Source organism: Chaetomium fimeti (genome assembly GCF_033439085.1).
Source record: "Chaetomium fimeti strain CBS 168.71 chromosome Unknown B0H64scaffold_3, whole genome shotgun sequence".
NCBI classification, from domain to species: Eukaryota; Fungi; Ascomycota; class Sordariomycetes; order Sordariales; family Chaetomiaceae; genus Chaetomium; species Chaetomium fimeti.
In genome coordinates this window covers 510956-538561 of record NW_026944331.1, presented here as the reverse complement: position 1 = coordinate 538561, position 27606 = coordinate 510956, and the positions used below count along the sequence as shown (strand labels likewise).

Genomic DNA, 27606 nt, shown 5'->3' with positions numbered 1-27606 from the left:
AAGCCGCACCTTGTTGCTGAGTGCCAGTGGGTTACACGACGCCGCCGCAGTCAGCGCCTTGCCCTGAAGACTGATATCGATATCATCCCCCGTCATCCACATCGTTGGTTCCCGGGCCGTCGTCCTGTTCCACTTCTTAAAACGAGATCCTGGCTTGATCCCTTCACCGCCTCAGACGAAATACGCGACTCCGGGCAATTTCCAAAACTTTTCGAGACAATTGCGCTGGCGGCCGCCTCCCCTACCCAGCGACGTGGCTGCTGCTGCGACTTGCGATAACGTTAGATAACACAAACCCGACGCGTTCGACCAACGGTTTCCGGGGCTACACTTGCCGTTACCACACTGATACCTCCCACGACTTGCAAATTGTCTGGGACATGCACCATGGCTTTCCAACAATCAACACGGCAGCCCGTCCAGTGGGTGGACCGCAACGAACCAGGGCAAGGAGAGGCTGCAGCTCCCACTCCACAGAACCTCTCAGTGCCGAACGAGTCTCAGACATGGGTTGTCTTTACTCCGGGAACTGACGCGGGAACCACGACCACGAACTCAACCTCTTACCTGAACTCAGTCCAAGACGGCCAAATAACACCGGGTAGATCGAGGATCAGTGACCTCGGCAGCCTAGACACCGTTGCACGGTCCGAGTTCGATTTACAAGCCGCCTCAGAGGTCATATCAGCAAGCGTCGCCGAGGAGGACGCCGAGCTCGACAGCCTCGACAGCCACCTACCCGAGTTTCGAATTGTTCCAAACCATTACAGCCAACCCGAGGTTGCACATGCGGCACCGGTGCTCCCAGGGCATGACGGCCTGGGCTCTTTCCGATTTGAGACTCCAGGCATGAGCCCCGAGGCTCAGGACCGAATGTACGCCTTCGAGAGATTTAACCCCAACCGCGTGGTGCACAAGCCCGAAGGTTTCAATCTGGCTCAGTTGGAAACCCAGACGGAAGAGGCACAAGACTGGGAGCGCAACCACAGGATAGAGGCCTGGCGGCTAGAACAGAGCCAGCTGCTCCTCGAAGACATCCGAAGCGAGGCAAAGAGGATACAGCAGTCTGAGGAGTCGATTCGCAAGGTTCAACACACAGACAGCATGCAATCGGAGGTGGCTGAGAGGAGCGTTGCGGACGAGGAGGCGGCAGATATCAACCTCAGCGGGGCCGATTGGCATGACCAGGATGAGCCAATTCGGAGCGGGGCAAAGCCCGGCTCATGGAGCCGAATCGCGCGGAAGTTCATCTCTGACGTGATGGGGGTCGATGACAAGCTGCTCGCGGTCCTCTTCGGGGATGAGGTTCCGGACAACGATATGCTCTCGTCGACGCCTCAGGCAACCCCCACGGACGCCTTCGCCCCCGCACCGGGCCGCATCGGGTCGGAGTCATCGCATGACTCCGAGTGGCAGCTGCGCATGCTGGACCGGATATCCAGAGAGCTTGGCGTGCTTGTACACCAGATGTCGACTCATCCTGGTGCCTTCTCGACCTATACACGGGTGCAGCACATGGCTCTGCCGTATGCCGGTCTGCCTGTTATCCCCGAGATGCCTGCCGACGTGAGCGATGCCGGGCAGAGGATGGAAGACAGCGTCCCGTCCATGCCGCAGTTCAAGCCCACCGTGGACCGGACGGCCGACCTTCTCAGTGCGCGGCCCTCGGTGACCCCCACACCTTCGGCCCCATCTGCTTCCGACATGACTCCGAGTGATAGCCAGCACACTTTCACGCAGCAAGAGTGGGAACAGGATCTGGACATCCGGCTGGTTTTCCGGTACCTGCGGTCCCGTTTCAGCTCGTCCCGCCAAGCATCGCCGTCCTTCTCGTCGGGTACGTCACACCTCGCCACCTCCAGCACGCAGGACATGGCGGCCAAGGCGGCGCGAGTGCGTCAGCATCACCCCCTCGTGTCCCACGCACACACGCACGGGTACCACCGAACCCGCCCGGTCGAGCGGCGCACTTTCAAGGCGACAGTGCCGTCCAGCCCCGTCGCGATTCGACACCCACCTGCGAGCTGTGCGAGTCAGAGCACCCGGCGGTCTGCGCGGAGGAGCAGCATCTCGTCGAGACAGTCGTCTCGCCACTACTGGGATATTGGCGGGTCCATCAAAACGGGGAGCGCCATTGCGAGCACGGGTCCGATGGGAAGCTGGGGCGAGGTCTGAACGGTGCTGCGCCAGCCAGTCGTCACCTCGTAACCGCAAGGGACGGCGCCCACCGCCGCAAATGATGGTATTGTATTTCCACTTCTCACTTTTCACTTTTTCTCTCGCGTGGTACTGGGATTGCAAAGGAATGGATGGGGCGTTGTGAATGACGGGGAAATATGGAAACATGGGGAACATGGGAAACATGGGAAACATGGTCGCATTCACTGCATTTAGATACCACAAGAGGTAGATCTCGAAACACAAGATGCATTTACACCCTGGACATCCAGCCCCGGATACTCGCCTTGCGATTTCACTGGATGCTCGTTAACCCCGGATTTGAATGATTGGGACGGTGAACGGCCTTTGCGCCGAGGCTACAGATTACTGCGTAACGACCTGTATCAATACAGTCATTTCGTCCGCCCTGCTCTTGTCGCAGCTTGTGCTGCAGGAATAGGTTTTGGGCCACACAAGCTTGTTCGCCTCGGATCGGGGTTCACACAGGAACGGATCGCTGTGAGAAGCTCTCTTGCTTGCATGTTCCCTGCCAAAATGCCACCCTGATGGCGCCACCCCATGTTTGAGTAACCCTGGAGACTGCAAGTCACCGTCGAGGGCGGCTCTCAGAAAGGTGGAAAGGTGGAAAGCAGCAGCATCGCTTGCGTGGAAAGAACGGTGAAGCCGCTCACCACGGTACCTCCCCACTTAACGCGTAGCGACGCGACGAATGTGCAGGGATCTAAAGTGGCCTCGTGCCAATCAGACGAGTCCAGGGTGACAGCGAATCGAAACAGACAGGGGCCCTGCAACCAATTCCCTTGCGGCCCGCGCGGACCACCTCTGCCCTGACGCGTTGCGGAGAACGGGCGTCCAATGGCGTCCTCTGGCTGCGCGATTGAGCAGCTCCCAGGCACAACAAAAGACAGCCAGACGGAGCTGCAATCGGGCCTGAGGATGGCACGAAGTGACCTTTCCTTCCCTCGCTTGAGTGGTATCTTATCTTTTCGGACATAACATCCCTGTCCCTTCCGACGCATGGTCGAGTCACCCGTTCGCCTGATGCCGCGATGCAACTCCGCAGTTTGACAGGGATGCGAGCTCCGCAATTCCTCCTTCTGGCTGGTGGGCTTGAGCTGGGCGCTGGGGGTTGCCACTGGGCGCCCTCGAGGTGCTTCAGCCAAAACGAGCCAAAACCAGCCAAAGTGGCCGGTGCCCGCACACACCCACCCTGCCACCCCGCCTTGCATTTCCCTGCGCGCTCCGCACCGAACCTGATTCTCCCGACCGACCTGGGTGCTTGTGAAAGTTGCGACACCTTCCGAACGCCAATGCTGCCTTGCGCCTCACTTTATTTTTGCGACTTGCGATCAGCTTCCATCTGATGCGCCTATACGCCTTTCGAGTCAAATCACCCCAACCAGACGCCTTGTTTTACCCGAGATATATAAAGAGTTCGTTCCCGCGCCTTTTCTGCCTAGATTTCCTGGTATCCCACCTCTTTCGTCGGTGTGGGTGTGCATGGGAAGCTTCCCGCATTGCTCCGCGCCGTTCTCTCCCGCTTCCCGGGCTTCGGCTGGGTTGCGACAACCAACGTATCTTGAAGCTAACTGATCCCATGAAGCAGCACCATGTACTAAAGCCGCCGTGCTTTCGTCGCGAACCAGCTAGCTTGGTGTTGGATCGCACCGGGACCCTCCCTGCCTCCCCGATTCTGCGATTCCGTCCCTCGCTGCCGTCGCTGCCGAACTAGCTACCCCCGCCAACCCGACTCCCACTTCGGTTCCGTCCGATCGCATCTTCTCTCAGGTCTCCCCTCCTATACATCAGCTCCGAGAGATGGTTCCCCGAGGCCCCAATGGCTGCCAAACCCTTTGACATACCCACACCGGGCAGCGCATACGCTTTCGACATCTACAATGACGCCCACGCGCTGCGGGCGCCAGGGCCCGCACTTCCCGGTGGGCCCTGCAACTACACGGATCCGACGCTCCCGCGCTGCGGCTGCCGCCGGTTCTGGAGCCGCGCGTCCCTCAGCGGTGGTGTCTTCCAGGAGAACGGTGCGCTCGCTGAGCTCTGCATGTGCTCGCACCATGCGTGCTTCCACGAGGATGCCCAACCCGGACAGACGCAGCCATCGGCCACGGTCAATGCCCCAGGACAGGAAAACCAGAAGCCCGTGACCAACCGGGCGCCGTTGAGCCCGGTCCAGCTTCCCTCGTTCCATGTGCCCGGAAGCCGGTCGTCGCTGGATTTTACCCTGCTGGACTTTCAGGCGTCCATGTCTGCCCCGCGGGTAGAGGCCGTCAACCCCGCCCCAGCTACGGATCCCCATCCGGGACAGGACAGCCCAATGCCGGATACGTTTAACAACTGGGGAGACCTGGCCCGGTCTCAAGCTGGGCTTGCCAATGGACTGCCACCGTTTCCCACCCAATGCTTGATGTCGCCGCCGCCTCCGCCATCCACTGTTGCCTCGAGCCAAGCGAGGTATCTCCGGCCGTTTGCCGGGCGTGGGCTACATACACTAAGTGGTGTCCCTGCCCCAAGGCCAGACTCGCGCCAGCAGGAACATATTAACCAGGACGACGATGTTGAGCCGGCACAGGACACGGGACATGACCCAACGGATTCTGCTTCCACTCCCAAGGCGCTACCATCACAAGACCGTTCGGTGTCAGGCCAGGATGGTGCTTACCAAAAGCTTTCAGACAAGGTCGACACGCACGAACAGCGGCTCGACCGGCTCGAAACGAACTCCTTTTCCGTTGCCGGCCACGAGGACTGCCACGATAGGCACGAGAATGTCGACCTCCGCGTTACTGAACTCGAGTCGCGGGTCGACGAGGTGGAGAAGATCCTCAACGATAACGGCAGCGTCGTGAGCAGCAGGCGGACGACCAAGCAGGACGGCGGCGCCGACGACGCCACAGCCAGTGTCGTTTCCGTCTCGACCGACGCCACCGTGCTTGCTACGAACCGCGCCGAGGTGTACAGCCAGCTGCAGCAGCTCCAAGCGCAGGTCAGCCAGCTCCAGGCAGCCGCGATGCCGTCATACGCGAAACCCTGGGCGCTCGAGGTCGTGTTCCTGCCGTTCCCGCTCAAGGGTGTGTGGCTCAGCTCGAAGGAGTTTGCCAATCAGCGCCGGTCCATTGGTTCCAATTTTGAGGACTGGACACAGATGCCCAACACGATCAGCAGAGCAACGCCGGACCCGCAGTCGCCCAAGTTCCAGGAGTGGGCGGGACAGGGGCCGGAGTCGAATTGGCTGCTGCCGAGGGCATTCGCTGCGGGGCGCGTTGTTGACCAGAGGTTGAAGAGCCGCGGCTTGATCAAGACGGTCCATGTCCGGGGCGCGGACGCCCGGAGTGTCCAGCTCGCGATTCACGATGCGTTCCAGGACGTGCTGCGCATCTCGTCCAACTCGGACGCGCGGTCAGGGTTCGCGCCCGACTATCCCCTGGCTGAGTACCTCGGTCTGCGGCAGTCTTGGGTGCCGCTGCGCAAGCTCCACAAGGACTCGCGGCTGCGGTTTCTCTCGCCGGCCGAGATGGCGACGCCCGCGCTCTGGGACTTTACGTTCCTCGTCTCCAGCGTCGTTATGAAGGCTACCGGCGTCCAGCGCCTCTACATCACCCAACCCGAGGCCTATCTCCAAGATCACCCGCTCGGGCACCATGCCCTAGAAGCAGGCTGGACTTGGCAAAAGCTGCGCCAGCTGAGCAGGGTCTACCCCGACTCCCAGAGCGAAGCAGACGTGCCCGAGGCCGACGCGCTCGAGGAGTGCTGGAACTGGAATGACCGCCTCGATGAGTCGCCGAGTGTGACCGCTTCGGCCGTCAGCCTCCGCCAGTCCATCCACCAGCGTGCCTCGCGCCGCTCGTCGACCGAACCCTCCGGCCAGTTCTACACTGGCGTGCAGTCTCCCATCCTTTCCATCGGCCCCAGCCGCTCCCGCGCACCATCGCCCCTCATTCAGCGTGAGCGCAAGGGCTCCTTGCCGCCACACATTCGCACGGGGTCCATCCCACCCGCCCATCCTGCCATTCTCTCCCCCGCCCAATCCCGCCGCCGGCCGTCCCACGCCGCCGCAACACCCTACGAGCGCCGCTCGTCCCCCTTCGTACCCCGCGCCAGCCCTCGCCCCAGTCCCCGGGTAGGCAGCAGCAGCCACGCTCTCAACAACCATCCCCATAGCATCGCCATCCCATCCGCGCCCGGCGCCGGCGCCGTTCCCAAACGCCGCTTCACCCGCTCTCCGAGCCTAGTACCTCGCAACACCCCGCGCTGGAGCCGGACCAGCATGAGCCGCTCGCCGTCGCTCGCGCCCGGTGGCATCTACGGGTACCAGGAGGAGCGCGAGCGCGAGAACAGGGAACGGCGCATGACCACGCCCTTCTACTACGCCACGCCGCACAGCGAGGCCATCCCCGAGTTTGGCTACCAGCGCGCGGGCAGCCGCGGGCCGGTTCCGCCTGCCGTTGGTGGGAACCATGGCTTGCGCATGGGTGGGTATGACGACGAGCTTGGGGATGCGGAGTACGGGGACGAGGAGATGGATGATTTCACGACCGGGAGCGAGACGGGGACCGGTGACGATGACGAGGAGGCAGGCGACAGCGAGATGACCGACCACGGCGGCCATCACCATCACCACCACCACCATCCCAACCAGCGGGGGTATTACCAGAGCCCGCACCACGGCGGTAGCAGTGCGCGCCGACAGATCGGAACGGGGTCCTTCGGGTTCGGCACGGACGGCGACGAAGCCGACCTCGACATCGACGTGTACCAAGACGAGGACGAGGACGAGCTGGACGGCGTCGACACGGACGCGGGCAACACCACCGATAACCACCCCAACCACCACCCCAACAACAACAAACAACAACAACAACAACCGCTCCGCCCGGAGGACATACCCTGGGCCGGCATCGAAGACGCCATCGCCAACGGCGGCGCCGACCCCGACGGCGACAGCAACATGTCGGACGGCGAGAACGTCGACCCCACCACCTCCCAATCCCAATCCCAATCCGCCTCCACCTCCCTCTCCCACTCCTACCAATCCCACCAATCCCACCACTCCCATTCCCTATCCCAACACTCCCTCCTCTCCCAATCCCAAGCCGCCCAAGACGCAGCCCTCAACATCGCAATCCACCAAGACGGCGACGACCACGACCACCACCTGCTCCTGGACATGGACGTGCTTGCCGCCGCCGCAAACCATGACCACAACAACGCAGATGATAACGGTGACGGGGACGATGGCGAGGCCAGCAGCCAGGCGCCGAGCGAGTACTCCAGCAAGCCGAGCGCGTGGCAGCTCGTTGCGCCTGTGCAGGCGGTGGCGGGCGAGGGGGATGTGGTGATGGGGCAGAAGGGGGTTGTTAGTGGTGTTGTTGGGGTTGGTGGTGTGGGGGGTGTTGGGCAGGGGTCGGTGATGGGGTTTCGGATTCATGAGGATGGAACGGCGGGGGTGCCGGCGGGGGAGGGGTTGTTGGATACGCAGTGGGGGTGATTATCTATATTTTTATGGCTTGGTGTTTTCTTTTGTTTACCTAGGGATGGATGGATGGATGTTGGGAGGCATATACGCAGGCAGGCATATACGTTTTGGTCTTTTTGGATATCTTTTAACGGGTTGGCGGGACAAGCGAGCGATGCTTTGGGCGATTGTTTCATGGCTTGGTTGGCTGGTTGGTTGGCTGGTTGGCGTCGGGCTGCATGGGGTCTGGAGATACCTACCTACTCACTCTCTGCTTACGCTTGTATGGGTACGATGATAGAATTCCCATCTCAGTTTTGAACAGCCGGCTTCGTTTGTCTCGTCGTGCTTGAACACCCCTGATGGGGGTATATATGTCTTCGTGCTCCTCACCATAGTATCGAATCCATGTCTACATATCAACCCATAACATTTTCCAGCTCCGAACGCCAGCAACTCCAACATGACCCATGATATACCTACCACCTCACGAGAAATGAATCCCTTCTTCGTGGAAAGCTACCGAGCTGCGTTAGCACCGATTCACTTTTCTCCCGATCAACGACAAACTTACCAAGCAACATCTTCAAAAAGTCATTCTGATCGCACTGCCGAGCCCGCTTCTCCCCCAAGGCGGTGCTGGTAAGCACCTTATTTACCTTGGCCTTTACCACCAGCGCGACCTTGGACTTGGGGTTCCTGCTGGGTGTCTTGGCAGCCTCCTTGGCCGCGTCGGCATCGTGGAGCTCCTTGAAGAAGGCGGGCATGTCCTCATCCTCGTCCTCGTCTTCGTTTTGATCCATGCCCCCTGTGCCCTCTTCCTCGTCGCCGTCTTGGTTGTCGTTGTCGTCCATGTCGACGTCCATGTTATCGTCGGTGGCGGTGACTGCTGCGAGGTCGGCGGTGGCGATAGACTCGTCGATGGGGATGTTGTTTAGGGAACAGTAGACTTTGTAGTTCTGCTAGGGGTGAGTGGTGGGTTTGTGGGGGTGGAAGGAAGGGTGGGGACTGACGCGTTCACACATTGCGAGCACTTCTTTTACACTGAAGGCGGCGCGTAGTGTCTTGTTTTTGCGGTTGCTGGAATTCATCTGTTAGTGTAGAACGCTGGTGAGGCGGGGAATGCCGGATACGCACAAAGCAATCCGGAGTAGACCGTCGAACTCCTGGGGAGGGGTTAGCGACTTGGGGATAGAGCTTGGGTTGTGGATGGCATACGTCAAAGGCAATGTTTGGCCGCGCTGACCCCAGCTGTTACGTGGTCAGTAATTCCCCTGGTAGCAAAGGGGCGGTGTCCTACTAATGGCTCTATCCTGACAACTAAAAGGGGTTAGTAATTTGGCTCCAAAACACATGCTGGGTAACTTAGGCAACTTACCATCGCTTTCGACCTTGGGTGGAGGCTTAAAGTTCTGCTTTCCGACTTTCTAGGGGGGGTCAGCCTTTCCGCCTTTCCTCTCCTCTTGCGCTCCATAATCCAGCTTACCATGATGTGTTTACACGAGGCCCAGAAGTTCACATTGACGCTCAGCCTCGAGTATAGGGCATCCCCCGGCTTCGCAACCAATCTTTTCGCAAACTCTCTTTGAAACTACCAGACAGTCCACCGTCAGTCCATAACCTCCATGTCAATCCTGGAACACCCACCATGAGCACTGCCACCCTAGGCGGGTTCGGCATAGCTAGCATCTTGAAGATGAGCGGACTGCTGATCTGGTATGGTGTGTTGGAAATGAGGGCGTCGCATGGGGGCATTTCGGGCATTTTGATGACGTCCCCAAGGATGACCTCAAGCTTCTTGGCCAGGGGCGTGCCTTGTACGCGCTTTGTGACTTCGGCACCCATTCTCGGATCGAGTTCGACTGCGTGGGTCAGCTATTGTTGGGGGCTGGAATGATCTGGGGTGGATGTTCCGTACTCGCGATGACCTTCTTTGCCTTATCGAGGGCCCGGACCGTGACTGTTGACAACCATGTCAGTTCCCGAAGGGTTCCAGGTTTGGGGGAGGGTGAAACCGATGCCGATAGCGGTGCTTACTATTCCCGGTACCCGGACCAACCTCGACAACGACATCGGTGGGCTTGAGGTAGGCCTTGTCGACAATGGCATCGCTGATGCCGGGGTTCTTTAAGATATGCTGGCCAAAGTCCTTGTCGAAGCGGAAGATGTTGGTGTTGGAGGAACTGCCCTTGGACGCTTTGCGGTCGTAGGGGCCATTACTGGCCCCTCCCCGCTTCTGCTTGGCCGCCTTGGGCATGATATCACACTCTGAAGCTGAGGACCGGGTTTCGGGGTAATGGTGTTTTCGTTGCTAAACACCAATGAAATGTTCGCTCACCGCATCACCGCCAATATTTTTTGGCCTGGCAGAAAAAAAGACCCCGCCAAAAGCGATAAGATAGGGCAGCCAGGACCGGCGAGTGAAGCCACACCGCTTGCCAAGCACCCGAGCCGGGAAGAGGCAGCCGATCTTCTTGCAGCCCAAAACCGCGGGTGGGCCCGCCTGTCATCAACCCTGTGCTTGCCCGTAACTGTAACACTCGGCTCGTGAAGCACAATTACACAGCCTCGAACAGCCCAGTTCGCACTGAACGGCCACGCCAGTACGCTGCCGCAAATGCCGGGAGCCATAGTTAACAGGACCCGACACTTATTACGCTTGCGTCGACATACGAGGTCGTTGTTTCCGACCTGAAACGATCCATGGCCAGCGCTGACGTTGCCCGGGCTGTGTATGCCCCTGTAATCTGTACTTGGTACAGATCTGTCGTGTATTTCAAAGACCCACCGTTTGCATCCCCCAAAAGCATGCGAGAACTGACGTAACCAGCCGCGTGAGCAATTGCGGCGTAGCGGCGGAGCTTGTCCCCCAAAGGCAGACTTCATCAGATCCAACGACTAGCCCTTTCCTCGAACCCCGGTCAATTTGTTGGTTGATCTTGAGCCCCATCGCATCACATCACTGCATCACTGGCGCCATCGCTTTATAGGCCTTGGATTTGATAAACTTTTTCAGCTGGTGTGGGGTTGCACCCGATTGATGGTTGGTTGTGTATTTTCCATAATTATCACTTCGTGCCCGAGTCGAATTCAAGATTCCCAACGAGTCGGCAACAACCTTGGAGTTTAGGCTCGAGGTTTCGGCTAGGTACTGATTAGGTACATACCTAGGTACCGATATTCCCATCCCAACTAAACAAACACCGGCACCATGTCAATACGCGTCATTCTGGACAACCCGCCCGAATTCTATACCAACCTGGACTTCATCAAGGGCGATGTTGTGCTCTCCCTCAGCCGTAATGAGCACGTCGGCGCCATTATCGTCAAGCTCGAAGGCGAGTCCAGGACAGCTCTGGAAGTGCCCAGCGACAACCTGGGTATGGGCATCGCCGGGAGAGACCGGCTATCTAGCAGCGGGGACACCCTGCACGAAAACCACAAGATCCTGTACAAAGTCGGCCAAGTCTTCCCCGATGAGAATGCACCGCCGGCCGCCTCACCTTATCTTCTCAACCCCGGACAGCACCGTTTCCCTTTTCAGTTCAAATTCCCCTTCAACAATGCCTGCGGTAATGCGGAAGCCATGGCCCGGATTGGCGGTGTTGTCAACACCGGTGGCATGTTTGGGGTTGGCTTCCGGGTAATGGACGGGACCAAGCAGCTGATGTACTCACACGTCACCAAGACGCTGCCCCCGAGCTTCACGGGCTTCCCAGGAGAGGCCGAGATCCGGTACTACGTCAAAGTAACAATACAAAGACCCGGGATATTCAAGGAAAATTGGCGCCACCAGATGGGGCTCAAGTTCTTGCCCATCGAACCACCGAGGCCGGCCAAGTCGAACCAAGAGGCATACGCCAGGCGGCCCTTCACCTTTCAACCGAGGAGCCCAAGTCCGGCGCCGTACCAAAAGAAGCGCTCTTCTTTCTTCGGAAGGCACGGGGGACTCTCAGCGTCTGCTAACGGCCGGTCAAGCGGCCCGCCATCACCCACTCCCGGTGCCACCGCTCCGTCCATCGAGATGTCTGCCCGCCTCCCACACCCTGCCATCCTCACCTGCAATAAATCGATACCCTTCCGCTTGATAGCAAAAAAGCTGGTGCCCGCACAAACCGACGTGTACCTAATAGCAATTCAAATTGAGCTCATCGGCAAGACCACAGTGCGTTGTCAGGATTTAGTCAACACCGAGATGAACCGCTGGGTCATCCTGTCGCGCCACGGCCTCTCCACCCTCGTGTCCAAACCCGAAGACCCCGTGGGAACGGAATTCGTCGTGCCAGACATACTCTGGAATGACGCCCCCTTACCCAACACTGTCATGCCGAGTTTCCTCACATGCAATCTCAGGTATGTTCCTTAACTTCTTCGGTCTGCATGAGACTCATCCACTCACCCACTCACCCCCACTAGACGCGACTACCAGCTCGAGATCAAGCTCGGCTTAGCCTGGGGCAAACCCGCCGTTAACTCCCCCAGCATGTTCCTCGGCCGCGGGAAATTCGCCGACGCCGCCGGACGCCCGCAAGAACTGCACCTCAACCTCCAATTCAGCACAATCCAAGTCTACTCCGGCCTGGCCCCGCCCGCCGAGCTCGTCCAAGCAGCCCGCAACCCGCGACCCAAACCAACTCAACAACAACAACAACAACCACCACCCAAACCCCAACGACCCTCCCAGGGGCCAACAGCAGCAGCAGCAGCAGCAGCAGGCCCCTCCACATCCACCTCCACGCAGGCGAGCGCACCACACCTGCCCCCGCGCCCGGCACAGACCGCCCCGACGCAGCCCGCCGACGCGCTCTACCCGCCACAGCTGGGGCCGGGGCAGGCCAGCCCGCCGTACGACGACGCGCCGCCGACATACGAGGAGGCCATGGCCGAGGAGATGACGGGGCCCGTGTTCCCCGGCGCGGCGCGCCCCGCGTATAGTGGGGTGACGGATGAGAATGGGCCGAGTAGTCTGGGGGCGGTGGGGGGTGGGAAGAATTAGGGTTTTTTTTTTTGGTTGGGATGGGAGCGAGAGGGGGGGGCTGGGTTGGGGACATCAAACCGTGCATACACATCTTGCAAGTACGGGTGAGGAGTTGAGAGCCGAAATCGAGGAAGTCGTGCTGGCTGTGCTTGGTTCAACCTGGGTACCTAGCTTGATCCTACTTAAGGGGGGGGTGGGGGGTTGTTTTGTTGGGTATGATATACCACGGCGTGGAAGAGTTTATTGTCTTCTTAGCGATATTATCGGATATAATTAGCATCGTCTTTGGGGTTGGTAGGTTGTTAGGTATTCGGAGCAACTTGCTCTCACCATCGTGTATCCGCGCCAAGTCCTGGGTCTCATCAATGCGTGCCCGTATGCCTTATGGACAAAAAAAGGCTGCTGGGTTCCGAGTGGAGATGTGGACTAAACCTGGCTTTAGGAAACCCAAAGAAACTGCTTTCTCCATTTACTTTCTGTTATAACTCGGTTTATTGTAATCAATTTCTTACACTTAATCTTTTCCCTCTATTTCTTTTACTTGCTTTCTTCTTTACCCTTGGGAGTTCAACTCTTTTTGGCCACAGGAAGCTCGAGGAAAAGTGGAGTGAAGTCAAGGTTTAGCGAGCATTAGTCAACACCTTATCTTGACTTCAGACTTAACACGTATAGTTCCGCGCAAAGCTTAGCATTAGCTCGCAAATCGATCCATGCTGAAATTCAAAGGGTTCCTTGAACATTCATAAGAGGCCTCCTAAAACTACTTAGCTATCTACCACATACAAGTCAGCAACATACCACACAGGCGGTCATCCAACCACCATCTTCCAGAAGAGACAATTACAAGAATACCGGTCGAGCCGGGTTGATTCTCTCTTCCTGCAAAAGGAGCAGTATCTTACCCGCCTCTACCAACGCCGCCTCACCCCCGAACTTCGAAACGGCCATAAGATATGGTAGAGTCCAGCCCTGACGGCGAATCTAGCGTCGTCCTACTTGCGTTGGGAGCTTCCAGAGCTGCCGGACGGTCTCTTGGAGGAGTTGGCAGAGCACCTTGGATACGAGACCGATGCTTGGCTCTCAGACGCAAGTTCATCTCACAAACCACCCGGGATATATGATATATGATACCCAAGCACGGAGCATGATCAGTTCCGAAACCCCTGAAATGATGGACAAAGTACAATCGGGATGTGGCCGTTCCCCCCGAAGCCTTCAAACGACCAATCCTCCCCCGGTGATCCTGCTTTAATGTACCGCCCGTTCACCCGAGTCTGTTTCTGTCTGAAGTTTGAAGACAGTTAGCCGTGTCATAGCTTAATCTGTTCCGTATCTTCGGGAGTAAGTGAACAGAAGCGTGTTTGACTTTTGTTGCTCGGCAGTTGAGCCAAAACCGCACTGGCCATTGCAGCTATCGGTCAGCAAGAACAATCTTCAAAGAAGGCGCCCGGGCCCGTGAGCTCCTTCTTTTCTCAAAATGCTTGGCCCGGGTAGGGGGGTAATCAGTTACTGTGCACGCATTTCTTTCCCATTTCCTCCAATTTCTCATTGTGATTGCAACTCGGTAATCAGCGATGGCTTCGCACATAAGCTCCAACTTGGCAGAAGGGCTGACAGCGCCTGCTGCTTCTGAGAGCAATTGTCATCTGGGGCTGGTAATTATTTTGCCTTATTCTTTTTTCTTTTTCGGTTCCGTTTATACGAATGGCAATTGCTAACACGCCGTAGGTTTGGCCATGCGTTCGCACGATCGAGGATGTCCTAGACTACGTCGTCAATTCTCGCCAAAGCAATACCGGATCGATTATCGGCTTCCACTGGCTGGCGAGCGATGTGCACCATCTTTATCAACAGTTGAATGCCAGGCTGTTTGACCTCGCCGAACCGAAGGTTCAACGGTTTGAGTACGATTACGAATCCCAGATAGTATATCTCGACATCATGGATGAATCCCCAATTCATCATCACGTTCGAATGAGGCTCCGCGACCACATCATCGCCGACCTTGCAACACTGATTGCCGTTACGGATGGTCCATTAATCCGCCAGCTGACACGCTCCATTGGGGAATATGATCCGATCCCCATCGAATTCGAGAACAAGCTCTTCAAGCAGGCCGATCTTGCATTCGGTCAGGTCGGTATCCTACCATCTGTGGTTTGCGAGGTCTCGTAGAGCGAGCCCCGCCAACACATGTGGAGGAAGGCACACCAATATATCGATTTGTCGGGCGGTAAAATCCGAGCCGTTCTTATCCTTGACCTTCAATACTCCGGTATGAAGAAGGCGTGGGTGAGCTTGCTCACAACCGACGGCTGGGCCCAGCATCACGAGGTCTGTTATGACGATGATCTCGACAAACAACCTATCGGCCAGGTCGATCTGTATCTTTCCGACTTTGTCGACCCCGCTAGTCTACCACTCGCCTGTTGTCGGTCCTCTACTGCTGAATTGACTGGGATTACCAAGTTTGTCGTCCTTCTGCTGTCCGAGACGATGTAACAAATCTGACCCTTTACACTAGGAACCCCGCGATCACTCTGACATACGACGGGCTGAGGGCTATCTTTCGCAGGGCTCGCCACTTATGCAAGCCGACAGAGTGTATTAGGGAGTCCAGCGATGAGGAAACCCTATCCATGGAAGCAGAGCGGTGTATCGCTGAAGCAGACCGACATACGGCTGAAGCAGACCGGCAAACAGCTGAACCAGGGCAGCGTATAGCTGAAGCAGAGCAGCGTATAGCTAACGCGGAGCAGCGTATAGCTAGCGCGGAGCAGCGTATGGTTGAAGCAGAGCGCCGTACAACAGAAGTGCGTCTCGAGACCGAGCAGCGTGTGGCTGAAGCGCGCAACGAGGGCCGTCTCGACATGGAGCGGTGCATATCCGCTGAATTCGAGCGGCGCATGGCTGCGGAGTTGAAGGCGCGTGAGACTGTCGAGGCGGAAAGGCGTATGGTTGATGCAGAGCGGCGTGTGGTTGATGCAGATCGGCGTGTGGTTGATGAAGAGCGACGTGCAGTTGACGGAGAGCGACGTGTAGTTGACGAAGAGCGACGTGTGGCCGACAGTGAGCGGCGCGTGGCTGATAGTGAGCGGCGCGTGGCCGATAGTGAGCGGCGCGTGGCCGAGACCCGGCGTGTGGTTGCCGAAGAGCGGTGTGTGGTGAGTTAGAACGGCGGCTAGCTAGATCGCATGGAGGCCGGGTAGCATTTTGCGAAGGTGTGATGCCTGGTGGAGATGGATGGGTGGCAGGCAAGCACCGGAGACAAACTTCATTGCATAGGTGCTTAACCCCTTTTAGACCGGGAGCTCTGCTAATTTGGCCAATGGTCCTACAAGGAGTCTGTGACATTGCGAGTGTGATGTGAGTGACTGAAGAAGGCCAATGAGTTTTCCAGGAACCACAACTTCTTCGGGCTAAAGTTAGGGTTGATTTGTTCCACATCTGCATTACGTTCTTATGTGTTTGTGTCCGTCGGCTTCAGCTGATTGATATATGTATGTACGTTCGTATGCATATATTCATGAGGGCTGATTCCCACCGATTTAAACCAGCAAACAGCAAATCTGCCGGCTCACCCAAGTCCATACCCGTGGCCGTTGGCCCCCCTAACAACGTGGCTGTGAAGAAGAATAACTGAAGAAGAACAAGGCCACGGCACCGCTCATCCAAGTCTGCAGCGACCTCAGAGCCCTTCACCCACAACAGCGCACCCACCCACTCCAATTGCCAGGGAGGAAAACACCAACCAACCAACCAACCAACCATCAAACCGTTAACCGGACCACACGGCCGGGCCGGGCATGGGGAAGTCCCTGTAGCCGTTGTAGATGTTGTAGTTGGCGTAGCCGTCGCGGGCCTTGTAGGCGCCGGGGAACTTGACCGTCGGGCTCGGCTTGCCGCTGCCCCCGTTGACCACCTTGATCTGGAGGCAGGACACGTAGTGCTCGGGCTGGTTTACGTGCGAGCGGTGCACGCCTGTTGTGCGGGAGGGGGTTAATTGGGGGTTGGGAGATGGGGTTGGGAGATGGGGGGCGGGTGTGTGTTTGGGGGGAGTGGAAAGGGGGAAAGGGGGAAAGGGAGGGGAGGTGGGCTTACCGATGTGCTCGAAGCGGGCGAGGTACTCGCCGTTGGGGGTGTTCTTGGGGATCTTGGCTGCCAGCTGGTTCTTGCCGTTGCTGCACCAGGCGTTGCTGTTGATGGTACTGATGTCGGCGTTCTTGTTGCAGATACCCTCGTGGAAGATCTTGAACCAGTCACCGGATCCGTCGTATGCCTTGACGTTGTCGTTCGGGGCCCGGGAGAGGTAGACGAGGCTGGGGCCTGTAAATGACATGATTAGTTGAGTGGGTGTACTCGATGATTACCATCGACACAACCGGAAGATTGGAGGATGGGGTTGTAGCTTGGTACCCGCTACTCACCAGGGTGCTGGAATTTGGAGTTGGCGGCCAGACGGACACGGATCTCATCGCCAGCGTTCACGGTCAGAACCTCGGTACGGCCGGCGCTGGCGAAGGCGTTTTGGTTGCATCGGGAGTCAGGCCCGTCGATGGTCGAGCTATCGCGGAGGTCGGCGGCCGGGTTGGACGAGAACTTGATGGGGTTGTACTTCTTTCCCCTGGAGGACTCCCGGACGTATTTGTAGTCGGGCTGGACGGCGCCGTTGACGATGTTGGTGTCGAACCAGTAGTGCGCCGAAACCCCCTGGGCCACAAGGGCGGCAACGGAGAAGGAGGAGAGCTTCATGTCGATAATGTAGGGCAAGGGACTTGGATCGGTTTTGAAAAAGATGCTGGCAGATGGAAACCTCTGAAGCTAGAGACTCTTGACCACGGTCCTCTCGGTGGCCGATAGAGAACCAGGTTCTTGCACTTCTTGAAGACGGCTATGCTGGTGATATTTATATTCGATCTCTACGAGCTGATTTCCCTCTCGCTGGGTTTGACATCATGCCGTCACGAACTGATGCCTCCAGCTAGCAGCCTCTCCTTGCCCGTCAATCCCTCGCCGTGAACAGCGTTATCGGAGCCAAGAACGATGTCTTCCATGAAACAATTTTCCCACGAACCATGAGACCATGGCGAGGGACTGTTGCGAGACCTGAGGTTCTTGGTGAGCTCCGTATCTTGCCTTGAACCAAGATTGGGCTCAAAGGGGAAGCACGGAGAGATGAGCCGAGATGTGTTGGAGGGGGGAGTTTCTAGGTGGAAGCCTGATCCCTGATGAAAATACTCTTTACCCGGCCGTGGAGTTGGATCGACGCAGTCCGGAAGAAACCGCAATGTCACGCTGAACTGGGGCGGGATCAGAGTAGTATCATGACCGTTAGAAGGTCGTGAGTCAAGTGCGGAGGGGAGTCCGCTTACTCGTCTTGGTTGAGGGAGTCTCGGTACCATAGAAAGTCAACGGTTACAATTTGGCACCACCCCTCTGGAGTTCGGATGCAATATAAATGGCCGAGCCTGTTATACCACAAAGCGGGCCAAAATGCAACAGAGGTACATACCTATATACATCCTCTGACAGTCTGACCTCTCTTCTCTTCAACTGTCTGCTGCTCTCGGAATAATACTCGAGGAAAAGATTCGACACTAATTTAAAGGCAGCAGTAATTCAAAAGATGGTGGCTCTGGTCCTCTTTTGCTCTAATTGAATCAGGACTTATAGGTTGCCCACGAGATTGTTGTTGTATAGGATGCGGAAGTTGGCAACGTTCGTGTTGGTAATATAGGTACCCAGGTACCGAGTAAATTAATGTGCAACGGTCTGAGGTTAAGACATCGTGACGAGCTACTAGTAGGTCTTTCTGTAATAATGAACACTGAAGTCGAGGAAGAGGAAAGAGAGCAGAGGAACCGCTCAAAACCCGGGGGGGCGAAAATGATCATGATAATACCATCACCGGTAGCTAGCTCTTTCTTCAACTTGACCTCCTCACTATTTGATCGCCGGGTTGCCTCTTGCGGCAACAGCGGCCTCGGGAAAGCGAGTCAAGTCAGTCTTTGCGGTTTATTGGCGGAATTTGCAGATGCCGTAGACTGATCCTATATCATTGTGCTTGACGTACTTGGACTTGCACTTGTCCACCGCCTCCGCTTCCCACCTCTCTAATATCTCGGATGAGGGTGGAGAGCCCCAAGCTGTGAACCTCCTGAGCCCGATACGGTATGGAAATCGGAGCCTCGCTCGTTGGTGCGCCTCAACCGCAGCTTTGGCTCTGCTCTGTAACTAGGTAGTGTTGCACTCCTCCCCCACCCCCTTTTGAGTCCAAGGTAATATGCCGCTACAGCCAAGGTAGAGAGTATTGGGTACCCCCATCCACATTCATTCATGGAAAAAGTTGGTTTTGAATCCACCAATTGCCTGTCCAGACAGGTGGAGGAAGCCTAGGGAACGTGATCTCCCAAGAACCAACCTCCACGATACAATCACAGCTGAGTGAACGGGTGATAGTGATGCGTATCGAGCGGAAGCAACTTTAACGACCGAGTAGCTAGGGAGCGAGCGGGAACAGCCACTAGAGAGACACTCGGAGGCGCGAAGCTCGATGGACGCGTTCACGAGGTCACGCATAAAATAGGGATTGGAATCCGCCTCTAGGGGCCTAAGAAGAAGAGAAGTCCGAGTCAAGGACAAGTCCGATCCGACCGATTCACAATGGTAGTAGGACTCCGACAAATCGCGATAGCGTGCCTCGCCGGCTTCTGCGCCCCGGTAGCAGTGCTAGCTCAGGCCGGCACCACCCTTACCTTCGCCGATGAAGCCAACGGCCAGGGTGGCTTGTTACTCGCCAGCCCCTCCGCACCACCGGCCATCCTCATCTCGGCCGAGGAGCTGGGCCCTGCCTCCCGCGCCGTCAAAGACCTCGCGGCGGACTTTGGCCGCGTCCTCGGCAAGAACGCCACCGTCACCACTGCCACCACGGTGCCTAAGAGTGGCGATGCGCCCGCCATCATCATCGGCACGCTCGGCAGCTCCGAGCTGATCGACCAGCTAGTAAAGGATGGACAGCTCGACGCTACTGCCATCAGCGGCAAGTGGGAAGCGTACGCCTCCCAGATCGTGACCGACGCCGAGGGCAAGCCCGTCGCGCTCGCCATCGCCGGTAGCGACGTCCGCGGCACTATCTTCGGCACCTACGACCTGTCGCAGCAGATCGGCGTGTCACCTTGGCACTACTGGGCCGACGTCCCGCCCAAGAAGCGCCAGTACATCTTCGCGCCGACCGTCTCCAAAGTCTACGGTTCCCCGTCGGTCAAGTACCGCGGCCTCTTCATCAACGACGAGGCCCCCGCGCTCTCCAACTGGGTTACGGGGCGGTTTCCCAGGGGCAACGGCGGCAACTCCTTCACCTCGCCCTTCTACGCCCACGTCCTCGAGCTGCTGCTCCGCCTCAAGGGCAACTACTTCTGGCCGGCCATGTGGGGCAAGATGTTCTACTTGGACGACCCCCAGAACGGGCCGCTGGCGCACGAGTACGGCGTCTTCGCCGGCACCAGCCACCACGAGCCGATGGCGAGGTCCGACGCCGAGCAGAGCCGCTACTGCCAGCCGTGGGACTGGACGCGGAACAAGGCCAACATTCAAAAGTTCATGACCGAGGGCGCCGCCCGCAGCAAAAACTGGGAGACCATCTACACGCTGGGCATGCGCGGGTCCGGCGACGCCGCCTCGCCGACGCTCAACGCCCAGACGCTCGAAGAGGTCATCAAGTGGCAGCAGACGACGCTGGCGAGCACGGTGGGGAAGCCGCTCGGCGAGATCCCGCAGGCGTGGGTCATGTACAAGGAGGTGCCGGGCTACTGGCAGAAGGGCATGGACGTGGGCGAGGACGTGACGCTGCTGTGGACGGACGACAACCGCGGCAACATCCGGCGCATCCCGACCGCCGAGGAGGCTAGCCGCAAGGGCGGCGCCGGCATGTACTACCACTTTGACTATGTCGGCTCGCCGCGCAACTACAAGTGGATCAACACCATCCAGCTGCAGAAGACTTGGGAGCAGATGCACCTGGCGTACGAGAGGGAGATCCGTAACACCTGGATCGTCAACGTTGGCGACCTCAAGGCTTTGGTATGTTGGTCCTTGTCTTTTCATTCCTCGACTCTGGTGGTAGTTGTGTATAGTGTTCCTCGATTCTATCAGCCTCCTGCTAGGTACATCCCCGACTAACACCCGGTCACAGGAGCTGCCACTGGACCACTTCATGGCCATGGCGTATGACATGTCCAAGTTCAGCACCCCGGACAGCACCGGGTCCTACCTCGTCGACTGGGCCGCACAGCAGTTCACCACCGAGGTGGCCGAGACGACGGCGCAGATCATGACGACGTACGGCATGCTGTGCGCGCGGCGCAAGTACGAGGACCTCAGCACGCAGTTCGGGTTCAGCACGTCCGAGTACGACGAGGCCGAGGCCAACATGCAGGAGTGGCTGGGCCTGCTCGCCGTCGCCACCGAGACGCACGACAGCCTGCCCGACGACGCGACCAAGACGGCCTTCTGGGAGATGGTGCTGCACCCGGTGCGGGCCGGCAAGAACGTCTTTGAAATCTACACCAACGCGGCGCTCGGCCAGCGCTACGCCAACGAGAGGCGGCTGGCCACCAACGAGCTGGCGGACCGGGCGCGGGCGGCCTTTGAGGACGACAAGGCCCTCCAGAAGCAGTTCCACAGCATCCTCGGCGGCAAGTGGAACCACATGATGGACCAGACGCACATCGGGTACAACAACTGGCAGGAACCGGCATCCAACTCGATGCCGCGGCTGCCCACGCTCCCCGGCGGCGGGACCGGCTTCGGCGTCGGCATCCAGGGCAGCGGCAGCACAACCTCTGGCAAGCTCACCACGGCACCCATGACCCCCTTCATGCCGCCCGCCGAAAAGCGCTGGATCGAAGTCTTTCTCCGCGCCAAGGGCCGGCTGCAGTACACCATCAAGGCCAACACCACTTTCGCCAACATCACCAACGCCTCCGGCACCCTCACCGACACGGGCCCCTCCCAGCTCCGCAGCATCATCAACATCGACTGGGCCTCGGCACCAGCAGGCCAGTCGGCCGTCGAACTGACCGTCACCTCGGGCTCCACCAACACCGCCGTCATCATCCCCCTGCACAACACCCCCGCACCACCCGCCTCCTTCACGGGCCACATCGCCTCCAACGGCGTCGTCTCCATCGAAGCCCACCACTTCACCCGCATCCACCACCCCTCCCCCAGCACCTCCAACACCACCACCTACGCCACCATCCCCTCCTACGGCCGCACCCAAGCCGGCATCAAGCTCTGGCCCGTCACCACCCCGGCCCAACCCTCCAACTCCCCCAACACAGACTCCACAACCCCGTCCCTAATCTACCGCTTCCACATCCCCGCCCGCAGCACCCGCCTCCGCGTGACGCTCTACCTGTCCGCCTCGGAGAACGCCGACGTCGCCTCCCCGAACCGCTACACCCTCGCCCTCGACACCCGTCCCTCCGTTCTAGTACAGCCTACCCCCCTGTCAGCAGACGCGGGCGCCGAGCCGGCGGGGTGGTCGACGGCGGTGACGCGGAATGCGTGGGTGACGGAGTCTGATTTGGGCCAGGGGGGAGGGGGAGGGCAGTTGGAGGCGGGGGAGCATGAGCTGGCGGTGAGGTTGTTGAATCCGACGATGGTGCTGACCAAGGTTGTGGTGGATCTCGGGGGGTTGAGGGGGAGTGAGTTGGGGCCGCCGGAGAGTTTTCGGGTTGTTTAAGGTTTGTGATAGTGGTGGCGGTGGTGGTGGTGGTGGTGCGGGGGGGGGGGGTGTGGGGAGGATGGGTAGGTGGGTGGGTAGGTGAGTGAGTGAAGGGGAAGGGAGGGGGGGACGTGTCCGGATAGGGAGATTGCGTTTTCCTTTTTCTGCTTGGTAGCTACGTACCTAGTTTGTGAGAAATGATGTATCTATTATTGATCTCCGTTCGCTGCTGTGACCGCGGCGCTAAGGTCTCACCGAATTTCAGGTATGTGACATACGCTCGTTTATTAGTTCAACGAGCCGTGGCTCTTGCAGTCATGCCCTCGGTCAGAACAGTTTGGTTGTGTGGGAATTAGTTTTCCGTGATTTGTCGACTAGCTATGTGGCTGGCCAACTACCTGTTCCCCGTCCCTTAACTTGCCCAAGACTAGCACCCTCGCTCGCTAGCTAAGCAACACCCCCGTTTTCTCAACACTCGCTAAAAAATAGAAACTGAAAAAAAAACCCCATCCCCCTGCCGGTGCTGACCGCCGCAGCCCAAAAACAAACACCAAACCCCATGTTGTTGCCCCGGTACCGCCCAGTGAAACGAACTCCAGCCGTGATGTGATGCAAATCCGAGAAAGAAAACGTAAAATCAAAGAGATCATCATGTGCCGTAACGAGTCATGTTGTGCATGTCGTGATCCAATCGAGTCGCCTCTCTTTATTATGAGTGGAACGATATCTTCCCGAAAACAACGCTGGCTTTTCCGGCGTTGTTCCGGTCTGGCGATAAGTATAATGTAAAGCCGCGTGTAGTAGTATGCGGCGAGAGAGAGCCACAGGTTGATATAATGGTGACCTGGGCAGACCGAATGCCCGGGCGGAAAGCACATCGAGATGGACCATCTAGTCAATCTCGATAACCTCCACCTCTCGCCTCGGCGCGGTAGGTACCTGCACCGCCTTGCCCTTGGCGGTAGCCGCGGGCCGCGACCCATGCCGCTCTTCCTCGTCACTCTCCCCGTCATCGTCCGCCTCGAGCACAACGGACCAGCTCCCGTCCGCCTTCACACGCAAGCACTTGGTGTGCAGCCTGCCTTCTTCCTCCAGCTGCGTCCTGACGTTGAGCAAGAACCCGTCGATCCGCAGACTGTACGGCCGTGCGTCCTTGGAGCAGATCGGGCAGCGCCACTTATCGGGGTTTGACGGCTCGCCGGGGTCCCGGCAGTCGCACTCTACCTGCCGATGAGGGCACTTGACTGGTGTTTTTGACGGCCGCGTGTTCAACCAGTTCTCGAGGTCGAAGCACTCCATGTGCGTGCACGTGGCGCCACGCGCGGGGATCTTGAAGATGGTCGAGCTGAAGGGGTCGGCAAGGTCGATCGGCAGATCAGGCGCCTCGAAAGAGACTTCGTCGTCAAGCGATGAGGTCAAGCGCCGCTTGATAGTCTTTAGCGTCTGTTCTTCGGGCGTTACGCCCCGCGCCCAGACGTCCCTGACTGCGCTGGAATGGCTGAGTGTCTCGAGCATCTCCACAGCTAGGTGGCGGTTTTTAACCTGCTCACCCTGCGGGCCGTGTATAGCAACCAAGAGCACGTTGGTACCACAGACGATATAGTCAGTGATCTCCGTAGGTTGATCTTTCCCATTGTGCCGTTGCCTGCGTATGTCGAGCGCCTTGTTGTTGAGCGTCATGTGAATGTACGCTGGCCAGTCCATCTCCAATCCTACCCACTCTTCTTCCCTAAGCGGTCCGTTCGGGCCTCGAACTACGCAGCACCGGATTCGCCATCGGAGCGCGCCGTTAAAGTGCTCAACTACCGGCAGAAGGGCTGTGGGGTTCTTCGACTTGGCCGCTACGAGGGCAAACTGCTCCTCCGTCACATCGAACCGGAACTCGTACATGGTCTTCTTGGGAGCCACGGGAGTCGGCGCAACCGAGAGTGATTTCACAGATTGGTAGAATCGTTCCGTCTCGCCGTCCTTGATGACCCGCTTCGGACTGCGGACATGGGCTTGGTGCAGCGACATCATGACCGATTTTCGATCCGCCGGTTCGTGCGGCCACTCCGTCCGCCCGATCATTGCGCCCTTGGGCGGCAGCAGGCGGTCGTTCGCCGTCACAGTTCGCTGCCGTTGCTGCGCACCTCGCTGGATCTGGTGCGTTGGGGACTGAGCAGTCGGGGTTGACCCAGGGTGCGCCACACCGGCGACAAAACCTGTCGGAGACATTGAGGTTTGTATCTGTTGCAGCATCCAAGGGCTAGGCCGTATCTGCTGCAACCGGGGGCTTTGCGCGGGATGAGTCGTACGGTAAGACGGCGCGTTGCTAACTGGCGACTGCGTCATGGGCTGGGGGTTGACCTGAGCGGGATTAGACGTGCTGATTTGCAAGTTCTGCACATAGTGCTGCTGGTTTAGTTGCTGGTTTACTTGCTGCGCGCGCAGTTGTTGCCCTTGGTTTAGCGCTTGTTGTTGTTGCCAAACGAATTGCACCGGCTGTGGTTGTTGGCCCCAAACATTGCTAACCGCTGGGTGTTGCGGGTTCGAATGGGGAGCATTCCGTATCTGCGGATGAGATGTCGATGTGTTAGCACCCAGCGATGCCATCTGTGTTGGACCCGTTACGGTTGGCGTTTGGGGAGTGGTGTAAGGGTTTGTTGCGGCCGTGGGTGCTTGAGGCGATGGCGGCAGGGCCATACTCGGGTATAAAGCAGGCAAGTAATTCGGGACGGAGTAAGCAATGGGGGCAGCTTGGTGCTGTTGTGCATTATGCACCGGAGACATGCGGTTTGGCGGTTGTGTCTGCCCTTGCATGGATGCGCTGGCTTGTTGTTGGAGGGGAGCGGATGTGTTCAGCATTGGCGGGGAGCGAAGGTTAGACTGGCCTGAGGTCTGGCGTGTTGCCGCCTGGACTGTTTGCCTGTAAAAATGGATGAGCCCGGAATTTCGCTGCTCGATCTCCCCCGCGTGGGTGAAGGGCACTAAAAATTGGTTGTTCTGGCCGGGAGCGCGGTGCCTGTGCTGGTCTTCCCGAAACGCCTGCTCCATTGGGCCGCCAAATTGGCCATCTGGCACACCTAGCCGCCTTCGACAGGCAGTGAAGAGAATATACTGCAGGACTGGGGAGTAACAACTCAAGCGGCTCAAGAGCTCGTCCACTAGAAAGGGGTATTTTCGGTGGATCGCCGCTATGGCGAGGTTTCCGTAATCCTTCACCAGGGCGCTGAGGAACCTGGCGATCTGCTGGATGATAACGCCACCGTTATTCCACCGATCGAACTGTCCCAGAGGAACAGGAAACCGGGAGAACCACTGCTGGTGTGGCGGCGATATGAGCTGATTTTTCTTAAGAACAGTTTCGAGTATCGCAAACGCTTCATTCACGGTCGACTGACTTAGCGGTATACACGCACGGACATCCTGCCTCTTGAGAGACCACATGGAAAACAGCTGGTGCAAGAAGATGAAGAAGGTATCTTCGGTCTTGCATGCCTCCCTGAGCAGCATGATCCTCGGTTTTTCAACGCTGCCGTCGAGGGCCTGTTCCCCCCCTGAAGCCTGAACATATTGTTCTAGCGTTGGAATGAGCGGAGGGATGCATGCGGGTGGAACGGACGGCATGTACGCGGGTGGAATGGACGGCGTGTTTCTGCGAACAAGTTAGCACATTATCGCTGTTACCGCTGTGTTGAACTTACTCTGTGCGCCGTCGTTTCGCTGGGGGAGGAGGCGGTCCATGTTCATGGGAGGTGGACGATGAAGAAGGAGGTCCTCCATGGCTGACATTCGGGGCGTGTGTGTTCTGTCCGGCTTCAAGTCGGTTACTCGGAGGCTGTAATATATGCCCAGGCGCAGGAGAGTGGCTCTCGGCCTGAGGGGTCGCGCCAACACTCCCTGGCCTCGGGATCTCCTGTACGTCCGGGGTACGAGAAGGGACATGGACGAATCGGGCATTGGTGACTGGGTGTGTTGCCGGTGCCGAGGGTGTTATGGACCCCATGCTGTGCGCATCGGCGAGAGGGGCAGGGGAGGATTTGGGGCTATCGGGCAGGTTCGAGAGGGCAGGGCTCGGCTCGTCGGTCGGGGCGGGTGACGGGAGAACGGCTGGGCTAGGTAAAAGACAAATGTTAGCGTCGGCTTGTTCTACCCAAGGTGTAGGGCGGTGAGACAGTGTAGCACCTGCAACACAGGCTTGCGACGAAGATGGGAGCGGGCTAGCTTACCGTTGCTGCTGCTGCTGCTGGTGGTGCTCCTGTTGTTGCTGTTGCTGCTGTTGCTGTTGCTCTTCCTGTTGTTCCTGTTGTTGCTGCTGCTGCTGCTGCTGCTGCTGCTGCTCCACCTGCTGCTGTTGCCGAACAGCTTGCGCGGCAGGCGGTCGAGGGACGGCGGGTCGGGGAGCACTGGGTTTCCTTGTTGGTGCACCAGAAGTCATCCATGATGGCTGTCGGCCGCCGAGAAAGGCGTTAGCGGTGGCATTAGAGGACGCGATCTGGCTGTTGGAAGCGACCGAGGGACGGGGATTCGCGGCCACGGTGGGCTTGGGGGGTGGCATCGTACTCTATTCTCCACCCAAACGTCTGGTCGCAAAGCGACAGGGGATGCTCGGAGACTGTGGAGTAGAAGTCAATCTAAGGTGTGCAAACGGGCTTCGGGCGACAAAGCCGGGTCGTGGCGGTTGCGAGATTGCGCAAGGCGGCCATGCGCGAGGATCACGCACCATGGATGGGAAACTTTGCGGATGTTGTTGTGTGCGGAAAGGGTCGAGCCGGGTCCAGCGAGGAGAGGCAGGGCAAGCGCGCAAAAACCAGAAGCCAGTGAATCGAGCTAAATGTGACGGATGCCCGCACCGGACGGGAGGGCGTGGCAAGAACGGTTGTTTCTGCGAAGGGAAGTCGCAGCTTTCCACCTTGCAGCCAACAGACAACTTAGCGATGGAAGGTACCTCACTCGGCCCCACCTCAATCTTAAGAAATAAGGCCCAAAGTACCTGACACAGAATTTCCAGGTCCGTTTGGCATTAAATAGGTCTGAAGTCTGTTGGCGTAGAAAACGATAGAAGCCGAGCTGATAGCGGCGGCCTTGATGTTTTCTATTTATTCCCAGGTTGTTGGTCTGCGCGGGATGCTGGAACCAACGGGTGTTTGGGGTTCTGGCGATGGCTGTGGTTGCACACACCATCGGGAACACGCTTGCCCAATCAGGTATTGCGTGTCTCAAGGCGGAGGAAAACCGTTGCATGGGGGGATGGATATTGATGGCCCA

The 27606-nt window shown here is 58.2% G+C and overlaps 8 protein-coding genes across 8 annotated transcripts; 5 read left to right on the top strand and 3 right to left on the bottom strand.

The window, feature by feature from the left end:
- Nucleotides 1-88: 88 nt before the first annotated feature.
- B0H64DRAFT_107324 (uncharacterized protein) lies at nucleotides 89-2282 on the top strand. The gene has a single exon (XM_062797750.1). The coding sequence runs from the start codon at nucleotides 388-390 to the stop codon at nucleotides 2173-2175; it is 1788 nt and encodes a 595-aa protein (XP_062660237.1). The 5' UTR covers nucleotides 89-387; the 3' UTR covers nucleotides 2176-2282.
- Nucleotides 2283-3840: 1558 nt separating this feature from the next.
- Nucleotides 3841-7907, top strand: B0H64DRAFT_107293 (uncharacterized protein). The gene has a single exon (XM_062797748.1). It carries the CDS (start codon nucleotides 4019-4021, stop codon nucleotides 7682-7684), a length of 3666 nt encoding a protein of 1221 aa, XP_062660236.1. The 5' UTR covers nucleotides 3841-4018; the 3' UTR covers nucleotides 7685-7907.
- Nucleotides 7908-7975: 68 nt separating this feature from the next.
- On the bottom strand, nucleotides 7976-10029 carry B0H64DRAFT_390148 (S-adenosyl-L-methionine-dependent methyltransferase). The gene is made up of 11 exons (XM_062803384.1): nucleotides 9689-10029; nucleotides 9570-9611; nucleotides 9299-9513; nucleotides 9138-9242; nucleotides 9030-9078; nucleotides 8952-8971; nucleotides 8870-8902; nucleotides 8789-8817; nucleotides 8665-8731; nucleotides 8226-8610; nucleotides 7976-8170 (listed from the first exon to the last, which is right to left on the bottom strand). Exons 1-11 carry the CDS (start codon nucleotides 9906-9908, stop codon nucleotides 8139-8141), a joined length of 1197 nt encoding a protein of 398 aa, XP_062660235.1. The 5' UTR covers nucleotides 9909-10029; the 3' UTR covers nucleotides 7976-8138.
- A 703-nt stretch (nucleotides 10030-10732) lies between these two features.
- B0H64DRAFT_107233 (uncharacterized protein) lies at nucleotides 10733-12647 on the top strand (the record flags this gene model as incomplete). The annotated part of the gene is made up of 2 exons (XM_062797747.1): nucleotides 10733-12004; nucleotides 12068-12647. Exons 1-2 carry the CDS (start codon nucleotides 10863-10865, stop codon nucleotides 12645-12647), a joined length of 1722 nt encoding a protein of 573 aa, XP_062660234.1. The 5' UTR covers nucleotides 10733-10862.
- Nucleotides 12648-14203: 1556 nt separating this feature from the next.
- On the top strand, nucleotides 14204-15868 carry B0H64DRAFT_423149 (uncharacterized protein; the record flags this gene model as incomplete). Its single annotated transcript, XM_062805598.1, has 5 exons — nucleotides 14204-14284; nucleotides 14358-14765; nucleotides 14805-15097; nucleotides 15154-15507; nucleotides 15554-15868. 5 exons carry the CDS (start codon nucleotides 14204-14206, stop codon nucleotides 15669-15671), a joined length of 1254 nt encoding a protein of 417 aa, XP_062660233.1. The 3' UTR covers nucleotides 15672-15868.
- A 471-nt stretch (nucleotides 15869-16339) lies between these two features.
- B0H64DRAFT_107222 (glycoside hydrolase) lies at nucleotides 16340-17485 on the bottom strand. The gene is made up of 3 exons (XM_062797745.1): nucleotides 17057-17485; nucleotides 16731-16955; nucleotides 16340-16610 (listed from the first exon to the last, which is right to left on the bottom strand). Exons 1-3 carry the CDS (start codon nucleotides 17379-17381, stop codon nucleotides 16408-16410), a joined length of 753 nt encoding a protein of 250 aa, XP_062660232.1. The 5' UTR covers nucleotides 17382-17485; the 3' UTR covers nucleotides 16340-16407.
- Nucleotides 17486-19292: 1807 nt separating this feature from the next.
- On the top strand, nucleotides 19293-22374 carry B0H64DRAFT_356240 (uncharacterized protein; the record flags this gene model as incomplete). Its single annotated transcript, XM_062801590.1, has 2 exons — nucleotides 19293-20708; nucleotides 20821-22374. 2 exons carry the CDS (start codon nucleotides 19293-19295, stop codon nucleotides 22372-22374), a joined length of 2970 nt encoding a protein of 989 aa, XP_062660231.1.
- An 873-nt stretch (nucleotides 22375-23247) lies between these two features.
- Nucleotides 23248-26455, bottom strand: B0H64DRAFT_356238 (uncharacterized protein; the record flags this gene model as incomplete). Its single annotated transcript, XM_062801589.1, has 2 exons — nucleotides 26043-26455; nucleotides 23248-25993 (listed from the first exon to the last, which is right to left on the bottom strand). The coding sequence occupies exons 1-2, from the start codon at nucleotides 26342-26344 to the stop codon at nucleotides 23248-23250; spliced, it is 3048 nt and encodes a 1015-aa protein (XP_062660230.1). The 5' UTR covers nucleotides 26345-26455.
- Between the last annotated feature and the right edge of the window lie 1151 nt (nucleotides 26456-27606).

Excerpts from the sequence above, each read along its gene's own strand:
- B0H64DRAFT_107222 (XM_062797745.1), bottom strand. The coding sequence starts at position 17,381 with ATGAAGCTCTCCTCCTTCTCCGTTGCCGCCCTTGTGGCCCAGGGGGTT. Across the intron at positions 16,956-17,056 it reads CTCCAAATTCCAGCACCCTG|GCCCCAGCCTCGTCTACCTC; the intron begins GTGAGTAGCGGG and ends TGTCATTTACAG. Across the intron at positions 16,611-16,730 it reads CGCCCGCTTCGAGCACATCG|GCGTGCACCGCTCGCACGTA; the intron begins GTAAGCCCACCT and ends CCCGCACAACAG.
- B0H64DRAFT_107324 (XM_062797750.1), top strand. The coding sequence starts at position 388 with ATGGCTTTCCAACAATCAACACGGCAGCCCGTCCAGTGGGTGGACCGC.
- B0H64DRAFT_390148 (XM_062803384.1), bottom strand. The coding sequence starts at position 9,908 with ATGCCCAAGGCGGCCAAGCAGAAGCGGGGAGGGGCCAGTAATGGCCCC. Across the intron at positions 8,818-8,869 it reads GGCCAAACATTGCCTTTGAC|GAGTTCGACGGTCTACTCCG; the intron begins GTATGCCATCCA and ends ACCCCTCCCCAG. Across the intron at positions 8,611-8,664 it reads TGCTCGCAATGTGTGAACGC|AACTACAAAGTCTACTGTTC; the intron begins GTCAGTCCCCAC and ends CACCCCTAGCAG.
- B0H64DRAFT_107293 (XM_062797748.1), top strand. The coding sequence starts at position 4,019 with ATGGCTGCCAAACCCTTTGACATACCCACACCGGGCAGCGCATACGCT.